Source organism: Lycium barbarum, chromosome 11, assembly GCF_019175385.1.
Source record: "Lycium barbarum isolate Lr01 chromosome 11, ASM1917538v2, whole genome shotgun sequence".
Classification (NCBI taxonomy): Eukaryota; Viridiplantae; Streptophyta; class Magnoliopsida; order Solanales; family Solanaceae; genus Lycium; species Lycium barbarum.
In genome coordinates, this window is record NC_083347.1 from 15,133,199 (window position 1) to 15,144,215 (window position 11,017).

At 36.2% G+C, this 11,017-nt stretch overlaps 1 protein-coding gene across 1 annotated transcript; it reads right to left on the reverse strand.

Moving 5' to 3' along the window:
• Positions 1-252: 252 nt before the first annotated feature.
• Positions 253-4,319, reverse strand: LOC132619469 (uncharacterized). Its single transcript, XM_060334369.1, has 14 exons — positions 4,215-4,319; positions 3,745-4,029; positions 3,573-3,632; positions 3,374-3,487; positions 3,157-3,282; positions 2,795-2,926; positions 2,298-2,483; positions 2,081-2,198; positions 1,706-1,853; positions 1,509-1,613; positions 1,359-1,362; positions 1,045-1,274; positions 650-880; positions 253-475 (listed from the first exon to the last, which is right to left on the reverse strand). Exons 1-14 carry the CDS (start codon positions 4,317-4,319, stop codon positions 253-255), a joined length of 2,067 nt encoding a protein of 688 aa, XP_060190352.1.
• Between the last annotated feature and the right edge of the window lie 6,698 nt (positions 4,320-11,017).

Genomic DNA, 11,017 nt, shown 5'->3' on the forward strand with positions numbered 1-11,017 from the left:
TATTTTGTGAACCTGGTGATTAAATGTATTTGTGGATTCATGGTGTTGCATTTTACTATATTTTATCCAAACTTCAGATTTATTTGACAGTATATGGAACTAAGTACTTCAAACATATTGAACATAAAACCATTGAGATTTCTTGGTTAAATTATAATTATCCAACATAATTCAAAATACATCTAAAAACATCAGATTTTTTGTTGTAAAGAAAAAACGGACAAAAAACATCGAATGCACGAATAGTATTTATCAAACATCAATTGCATCTACAGTGTCGTAATCGATTGCTGGCCTAATCGGTCTTGGTGGAACTTCATTATCACTCTCTGCATTGTCAACAACCTTGCCTTCAGCGTAGTCCCACAATAGTGCACCATATTTCATACGCTGCATGTGTGCATCAATGACATCTGGAATCCTTTCACCTGATGTCAAATACTCAGCATACGTTGCCGCAAAAACACCACAGTCCCTAAAAAACAAAAAATAAAATAAGAACTTGTATTAGAAAATATATGTTTCAAGTTCTAAACAAAGTATATCAAGTTCAAACAACTCATGTATTTTAGAAGAATAACAAATTGATATGATATATCATGTATTTGTTACTCTATGATATTTTAAAAAGTGTATGTCTACAACTTACGTGCTACCAGCAGTTTGTTGCGGCAGATTATCAACATAGACAACTTCAAAGATATCAATTTGTCCCTTATCCGCATATGCTGGGTCTTTCACCAAATCTATGCTTTTTTGATTTACATAGAATCCATCCAAATGTAGGAAATGTGGCATCAGTGTTGCAAGATTTTTTATTTCATTCCCAACAACTGCATTGTGCCCGGCTGATCGATACGAGTTGTAAACATACAGACGCCTGTACATTTAAAAAAACAAATAATAAGAAGAATTCAGCGGTAAAATAATGAATTAAAAACTAATGATAAAATATTTAATTCATCATTAAAAATACCTGTCCTTGAATGAAAGGAGTACCAATAACGATTGATTTTCTTCTTGTATATTCACCGATATTAGCACATTGTCAACGGTATGCCACGGGACATTGGCAATAAGCCTGTGGCTTTAACATACTCAATCAATACTTTCTCTTCATTTGCCACATTTGTCTGTGTTTCAACATTGTGATATGCATGGTGGACCACATCAATTTTATGCTTGAATAGGAAGTCAACAGTGGTGAAGCTGAAATTGTTCCTTTTATCATACTTTCCTTTCTTCCGAAAGTAATAGAAAATGACGTCAATGTGCTGGAATTGTTAAAAAATATATAAATTAGATCACAGTCAAATACATAAAAAGCATTGTAGTAGCAGAAATATGAATTTCAGAACCTCTCTGTATTTTAAGAAAACAGAGCAGACGGAATGTCCTTAAATACATCCATCTTTGTATTTTACAAATACACAGCAGGTAAGATACACAAAGTGCATGTGTAAAACAACTAGTTGATAGGCATATCATTGCTGGGAAAAATCGATAACAGGTAAAACCAGTTCTTATCATTGACAGTTGTGATGCCAAAATTGAATTTAACTCCATTGTCAAAAACTGCCATTTTCTTTTTGTAATGGTCTTCGTAGTTCTTTCTGCGGCAACAAAAAAAAAAACAAATACATACACTTTTACACGAAAAACATGCAGAATCACTATATGTTAAAACTGGGAGAAAAATACATACTTGCTATCGTGCCTCACAAGCAGACCGTTTCGGAGCCAAGTACGGTATTCATTCACAATCTGTACATCAAGTGGACCAGTAATGGGATCTATCTGGAATGGATATTTTTTATCAAACCCATGTCCATGATTCTTGCCCGAACTACTACCTATGTAGTTGGTCTTTAAACATTAAAAGTTGCGTATTAAAAAAACAAACAAGTAAATTAAAAAGTAGATATATACCAAAATCTGTCACAAATGGTGAAGACTTGTATTTACTGGGGCGTGTAGCTCGTGTGACTGATGGATGTAACATGATTTCTTTCCCTGGGGTTTGGCTTGGTAAATACTCATCAGGCAACAACCACTGAGACAACGACTACGCGTTACAAACATGTTGTCTGGGGTTCCTCTAAGACAGTTGAGCTGGTGTTTTCCTCGGTTTTTTCTGTGTGAACTTGTTCGTCAGTCATTTCTGATTCTGCTATATTTGCTAGCACCTGTGCGATCATCTACTCAAAAAAATACAAAAAAGAAACATTATTCAATCACTTGTATGATACATTTTAAAACTGAAAAAATGGGTTAATCAGAATTCGTTGTTATCGAACCTCGGAATTATTTGAATCATCAGAACATTTTTGCTTTTCCATAGTATGTTTCCCCGAACGTTCAACCGAAGTCTTCGGTTCTCCTGAAATATCACCTCCTTCGGCAATCTCTTCGGTTGAAGCTTCCATTGTATCGCCGCTCTCATTGCCAATATCAACTTGAATAACCGGTGCAATACCCTTTTCCTTAAAAAAAAAACAGTCCAATAGTCTATAAAAATACAAGAATTTTATAGATAAAGAACTATATAAAATACATAAATACATGAGAAAGGTATTTGTTTATGATGTCCAAAGTAGTAAACAAATACATAAAGGAAACAGTGAACAATCATACTGTCAAACAAAAAAATACATGACACTACTCTTTGTCATATTAATATCAAATACATAATATTTTAAATGCCAGTAGCTACCAAATTTTCAGCATACCTGGATTATATTTTTAAAAAAATAAGATATAAGAATGAGTAAAAAAATAGCTCTGTTGGATCCACCGGACGTTCAACCGAAGTCTTCGGTTCTCCTGAATGATCACCTCCTTCCGCAATCTCTTCGGTTGAAGCTTTCAGCGTATCGCCGCTATCAGTGCTAATACCGACTTGAATATCCGGTGCAAGACTCTTCTCCTTATAAAAACATAGGCCAAAGTATATAAAAATATATGAATCTAATAGATAAAAAACAATATTAAATACATAAATACATAGAAAGTATTTGTTGATGATGTCCAAAAGCAGTTAACAAATACATAAGGGGAACATTCAACAGTCATGCTGTCAAAGAAAACAGTACACAAAAAAAATACATGACACTACTGTTTTTCATATCAATAACAAATACATTTAAAATAAAATACCTCTGTTGGGTGCACATCACCCGTATCAGTCTCCATGTGAATATCGTCACCATGGTCCATGTAATCATCAGCTTGTTGATGTAAGTTGCCATCATGTAAAGGAACATGAGTTTCACTGTCATCATCCTAAAAAAATAATATGTATTTGTTAGATACATATGCTTCCTACTTCACATTAAATGCAATCGTTTGATTATGTATTTATTGATTTGTTTACCTTTTCTGAGTTTTGTTTCCCTTTGACATGTTTCAAAACCTTTTTGAAATTTTTATCAATAGTTTTGCGAAGATCCTTGAGCTCAGGAAAAACAACCTTGAATTCAGCAAGCACCTAAATGGTAAAAACAACAAATTAAACGTAAAAATCCTCATTTGTTGTAGTTTGATGAATATCAAAATAAAATTAGAAAACTTACTTCCTGCTTAAATTGATTAAGTTCCTGCCTCAAACTTGTGAGGTCAACTGATTTGCTGGTCTATACGTCGTCAACAGGAACGCTGGTGGACACTTGGAGCAGCTTTTTCTTTTTCCTTTGATTGAACTGGCTTATCTACCACCGAAGCAGATTTTTTAGATGATTGACTAACTTTATGTTTTTTTGGGATTGTGGTTGGTGACTTCTCAACAAGCAATGCTGCCGTCGACATCTTCCTGGGCTTCTTGTGCGGTGGAGATTTTGAAGCATCGTTCTTTTGAGTTTTCTTGGCAGCGGCAATATGGGGAGGTGTTGTGGTAAAATTTGCATATTCATTTTCCTCTTCTTGGTGTGTTTGGGGTGGTGGTGCACGTCTGTTGACCAAGTATGCACGCAGACCAAACTTCTCAACCTCTGATATGGTCGGAACAATGTTGTTGAATTTACAACTATTCTCCTGCACATAATTTATTGTGAACTGTTAGTTCCGAACCACTCTGTATTTTAAAAATACACAGCAGACCGAGATTGCTGAAAAAAATAGGTACTGTGTATTTTACAAATACACAATATCAAAAATATGCCAAAATGCACGTGTAAAAAAACTAGTTGATAAGCATATATTTAATGTAAGTGTTTTACCTCACCGTCCTTAAACATGCCCAACATCAAGTAGTTAACAGATGGCTTTGGGTTCACTGTTCTCCAGTTAAACATTCTTGGGATTCGGCTTTCGGTTTTAACCATTAAATTAGGGTCAACATTAGAGTAAAACTCATATATCTACACTTGCATAGCAAAAGGGAAACCCCGTAGACAATAAAATTGCTTCGGCTTGTCCATCTTGTCGTGAATACTCTTAATCAAATCATCAAATGCTTCCTTACCCCAAGTATATTCATTGTACTGTCCACTCTCCACCAAGTAAAAATGATGTCTTGGGACTGTGACGTTCCTCTTTTCACTTGAGAGTATGTAATTGTGAATGAAATACAGGATAGCAATCTTTACAGCATCTTCATCTGCGTTATCACCAACACCTCAATCCTTGTCTTCAAAACACTTATTTAAAGTCATCTTTAAAACACTATTACCAGAACCACCGAAATATTCATCCACCAATCTGTTAGAACCCTCGTCAAAAACAATTTCATCCCCGTAACACTTCAAGCCAGTAATTAACTGCAAAATCAAAAAGACCGAATGTCAACTCCGTCCCATTAATATCGATAACAAATGCATCGCTATTACTACACTTCAATTCCCTAACCATAAAACACCTAAATAATGACCCTGCACCTCGGTGTCAACTTGCATCTACATATATTTTCCAAAAACAGTCTTGGAAAATAGCTTGAATTGTCTATCGGTCAGTTTTTCCTTCAACTCATCTATAATGTTATGGTTCATATATGAAGCATAACGTATCGGTTGAGTAGGGGGGACGTTTAGCCAGGAATTTGGAGGCCTGAAAGCTTGAATATAATGGCAACACATGAGATACAAAAAAAACATACGAATGCTATCCCATATGAATTGTTCAGATCAATAAATACATGGAAACAAAAAACAGTCATTAAGATGTTTAGATGAGAAAGTTGAACAAATACACCTTTTATCTGACACATACACATGCCTGCTTTCTAAAACATACATAACCAGCTATTATTTTGAAAAATTCCACAAATGTGACGAATTACAAATACATGATACATAGTTTTATATTTTGATATAAAAAATGGTTAGTGAAATACATGACACTATTTGTATGTATGTTTTATATACAAACTATCTCAAAACACAACAAAATAAATACGAATGCTATCCCATATGAATTGTTACAGATCAATAAATACATGCAAAAACACAGGTATTAAGATGTTTAGCTAACAAAAGTTGAACTAAAATACCCCTTTTATGTGGCATTTACACATGCATGCTTTTTAAAACATACATAACCTGTTATTTAAATTGAAAAAAATACACACATGTGAGGAATTACAAATACATGATATATAGTTCTATATTTTGATAACAAAAATGGTTAGTGAAATACATGACACAGATGTACGTAATTTTCATATATAAAACTAATTCAAACAATACAAAAAATACATACGAATGTTATCCCCTCTATTAATGAAATGTTTAGATCAACAAATACATGCAACTATACTTACGGATGCGGTAAAAAATACATGAATCATTAACCGAATTTGAGCAACATGTACAATATAATTTTATTCACAAAAAATATATACATATAATAAATGAAAAAAATAACTGCTTGTTCATAGTTAATTGTCATTCTCCGGCATCTGTCTCCTACAACATCTTTCCCTTTGCAACTATAAGCAACATCGGATGTTTTTCTCCTCTTTGTGGCAGTATCAAATTTTTTTTTTTTTTCAAAATTAACAGTTGAAGGATTTCTGATTCTGGAAGGATCATGGATTTTCTTAGATCTCCTTTCAGCAACAAATTTCTCAGCAAAAGCTGCATCAACATCGAGTTATCGCTGAAGAATACCCAAATCAAAAGAAGGGAAATCTAAATTTTGAAGAGTATGTTGGATACCTCTTGTAACCCTATCAGATGTGCTTTCATCCGCCATTAATTGAAGTTTTTCACTACTCAAAATGGGAAACCCTAAGCATTGAAAGTTATAATTTTTTAAAACAGTCAAGAATATAGAATTAAGTTGACTAAAATACACAAAAAATGTCACGACCCAACCCCGTAGGCCGCGACTAGTGTCCGTGCTAGGACACCCGTACGTACCCAATAACCCAAACCAGTAAATAAGCAAAATATACAGATACAGAAAGTCGAATGTCGTTACTAACTGTTGTAATAAACAGATATAGCGCGTGGAAGCCGATAAGACTATCCTAAAACATAGCAACCCAAAAAATATACACAACGAACATGTATGTCCTATAGACCTCTATAGAACACATCAGAATCATAAGACGGGACAGGGCCCCGTCGTACCCCTGAATAGCAAACATATGTACAATAGCAAAAGACTGTACCAAAACGTAGGCTCCGAACAATAGAGCACTCCAAGATAGCGGAATATAGTCCTAAGCAGGCGGACCAGCAAATCTGGCGTATGTACCTGCGCGGCATGAAAACGCAGCCCCCGAAGAAAAGGGGGTCAGTACAGAATATGTACTGAATATGTAAAGCCTCAGGTACATAAACAAAATCATAGTCGAAACAGAACTTGTAGAAAATGAGTGTAATATCCAGATTATCAAATGCATATTTCCAAAACATAAAGAACGTATGCAGAAACATATGCCATATCATATCCGGCCCCCGTCAAGGGACACGGTGAACAAAATGTGGTCGCCTACCCCGACACTGGCGCCACAACACATCATGCTCCAGAATAGGGAATAACCCCGTAACATAACATATCATGTCATATCAGAATGTGTGTACATGGCACAACATACTCCACAACCCATGTACAAGTAAACCTGCCCCCTCACATCGAGGCACGGCGAATAATGCAGTGGAATACGCTTGACAACATATCCTGGCCCGGGCTAAGTGAAGGAAGCATTGAGGCATCCACGAGTAGAATAGAGGGAAACTATATACATCATAGTATATTTACAAAGACTCGATAGAATAGTCCGAACGATAGGTCATTTAGAAAAGGAATTAGGCGAGAGCCATAGTACATACTTTTCGGATGTTCCGATGAATTATGTCAAAACAAAACTTTTTTTTGAGAACGTTTGTACATGTAAAATATATCATAGGACTCAATGGAATAGTTAAAATGATTATCTCTTAGTAGACGGAACAATAATCTAACGATTTCCTTTAAATATTGCTTGAAAACAAATTAAAAGCATAAAAGGAGAAGATTTGGAAATAGCGATCCCACCTCGGGTCAACAGAGGTAGCGCACCCAATTTACGTACATAAAGCTTTATGGAGCCACTTATGAAGGCTTTAGTGTAATTCGGTTCCATTTGGGCAAATTATAGATGCTTAGGCAATTATCTCTACAAGGTATGAAGTACTTAATTCAATTCTATTGAATGAAAATAAAAGGGCAAGTTCAAACTCGGATTTCTAGAAATAGAGTTGTCCCCGAGGCTCGTATCCAAACCTATTATGTCTAAGACATGCCAAAAGAAGTAAAGGTAAAGCTTTAGATACCTGTCGACGACTATCCGTGAATCCCTTTAGCCTCGTCGCTCTTTTCGCCTATTTATATAAAAGTGACGTTATCGTTAGTAACTATATTTTCTAGTTCTCCACTCTATAGTTCATTCTTCTATAGGACCTACATTCCAGTCTATATATATATTCTCACTTAAGTTTTCTATTATCTAGCATTTTGGCGAAAATTCGGCAACACTTCCCCTTATAGGTTCACCTATCAAAATTTCCAATTGTGTTCCTGTAGACACAGAAATACCAGCAACAATATATGGGCACACTTATACTTTCAATTCCTTCAATCCAATAAAATACGACAATATGATCGTATCAACACAATTCTAACTTGAACTTTCCAATCTTTTCGCCATATAGTTCGGGACAACAACAACTATAATTCTACTTAAAATTAACTATCATGCTTGATAAAAAATAACTCCTGCTCACGGTCCAGAACAGCAACATAACATTACCATTTACAAGTTCTTGTGATCAACACTTATCTATCATGTTTACAAAAATCGCAATAACTTGCAATTGTCCAAATCCAACCAAACAACAATAACACGTTTAGCAACATTGTCTATATAACCGCAAGAGACTATATTAACAACATACTAACTCCTACAACAGCCCATAACGACTTCAACTCCACTTTTTAACCAGCAATGTCTTCATTCTTATTTTAGAACCCATGACAACAACAATCAACATTCAAACTAAATTAGCCCATCCTTTTACATAAGACAGTCCACGGTTGGACTGTTTTTCCCACTTCCATATATATCATTTCTTTTACATCTTAACTCACATATTTACAATGCAAACAATACACCACAATGTCCATAACAATCAACAACTAAAGTATCACATAAAACAGTCCGTTAACTCGCTAAATCAACTCCTACACAGCTTCAACACAACCACATACAAAATTCCATAATTTTCATTCCTTTCAAACACACTACATCATTCAAACAATCCTTAATACATGTACAAGAAATTCAAACATTACTTCACATAATCCCTTCACACGGCTAACTTTAAATTTCAACAACAACATTCAATACCAACATGCACCATTTTATACATATTCACAATGCATCCAACTCATTCTAAATGTAAAAGAAACAACCAATTCTTACCTTGGATACTTGGCTCCAATTTGTGTCTTAAATCTTTATACTTATTCTTGCTTCTCCACCTCTATCTCCTTGTCTTCTCCTTAGAATTTTTTACTAAGCAACAAAACTGATTTTTTTTAAACCCCAATCTAGCCGTGAGCAGCCTATGGGCACTTTTCTGTTTTCTTGCTCTTGAGCTTTGTCTACCAACAAATGACTTGAAAATGGTCATTTGCACTACATCCAATTAAATATATATTATTCCCCATATTGCTACACATATTCCCCCTTTTGTTGACTCACTTTTGCACCTTGTTTTGTTAATTTCCAGATTTTGATTCCTTTATTTTTTTTATTTTTTTATTCGGGTGGGGCCCACATGGCCCCTTAGGCTTAATTAATTAATGAAGTGATTTAAATTTTAATCCCACTTAATAATCTAATCATAGTTGATTTACCCCTAATCTCCAATAATATCTTTATACCAATAAATTTTATACACAATTTATGTTTTAATTAAAATTGAAAAATTAACGATTTCTATTTCGTGTCCGAAAATAATTCCGCCTTTAACTTGAGTCGATTTGCTTGCGGATAATTCGTCGTATAAATGTACGGAGTATAACATCCTCCCCCCTTTAGAACATTAGTCCTCGAATGTCAAATTAATCTTATAGGGTCTTGTAAGTATTTTGGAGAAGGTTCCTTATATGGACAACACATATAACTTATTCATCAATTAGTATAATCAGTTACAGAATTTAAATTACCTGCAGACATAGGAAACAGGTGAGGGTACTTCTTCTTCATCTCCTCTTCAGCTTCCCAGGTCATCTCCTCCCTGTTATTGTTCCGCCACAGCACCTTAACGGAAGCTACTGTCCTTATTACGTAATCTCCTCACCTGGTGGTCGGTACAGTCATGAATGGGGTGTCACATGCACATTTATACCTTTACTACCATTTTGCTTACAAAACATTTCCCAAACGCTTATTCAAACTTACTCTTATTCCCAGGTTGCATTGCTCTATTTTCTTCTTCTCAGGCTTATTTTGCCTTAGTCTCCCCTGACTTCTTTAAGGTTTCTAATCACTCCACGTATTCTAATTTCCTTTAGGTTACCCCAAATTTCCCATTCTTCCCTTACTCCTATACTTGTGAAAATTTTTGTTTACTTCCCAGGGGGTCACCCATTCCAGAATTACTCTGGCCCTAGCACGCTTAACCTAGAAACTTTAGTGCATTTCGATACGTTAATGACGGTACGATTGTACCCACTTCCCCACACGACCTTTTTCACATAATTTAGGGCAAGTCGGGCTCTTAACAATCTCCGGTTAGTTTTCGTAGCGGGTCCCACTCCACGCCAGAGAGGGTTTTTCATTTCCCTGATTATGCATTTACTATATTAGTCCTCTAAATCTTCAATATCCATTTTTCATTAAATGTATGGCCACCTCAACGGTCTTATCCATTCCGGCTTTGTCCCAATGCTATTAATAACTAGGAGGGGAAAAATATATCACAAAGTAGAGGCTAGATCTGTCAATACACTTATATTACGAAAAAGACATTAGTATACCTGTATCCGCGTTTGGTAGCGCCTCCGGGTCCTGTCGACTAGTCAAGGCATAGATGCGGTTCGAAGGACCGCTCGAACTGGGAGCTCCGCCACGACCTCTGCGGCCTGCTTGATGTCGACGTACCCTGCCCCGCAGGGCGCATGGCTATCGAAGGAGATGATGACCCAGCGAATGATCTGGAAGGCTGCGCTGCACCTCCCAAATTACCCTTATACAGACACTCCCTCACAATATGGCCCTGGCGGCCACAAGAATAACAAGCACCTGTAGCACGGTATCACTCTCCAGGGTGGTATCTCCCACAATAAGAACACTGAGGCCTGGGTGGCCTCGTCTGACCGGAACTCATGTCTACCCGCGAACCTGAAACCCCGGAGCTCTGGCCTGCTCCTAAATACCCTGGGCTATCAAATCTCCTGCCTGAGAACTGCGGAGGTGTGCTCTGTGCTGGCTGGGAAGAATTCCTGCTAGACTGCTGCTGCTACTGAGGCTGCCTACTCCGAAATTCCTTAAAATACCCAGTTGATCTGGCCCTCTTGGGCTGTCTCCGAT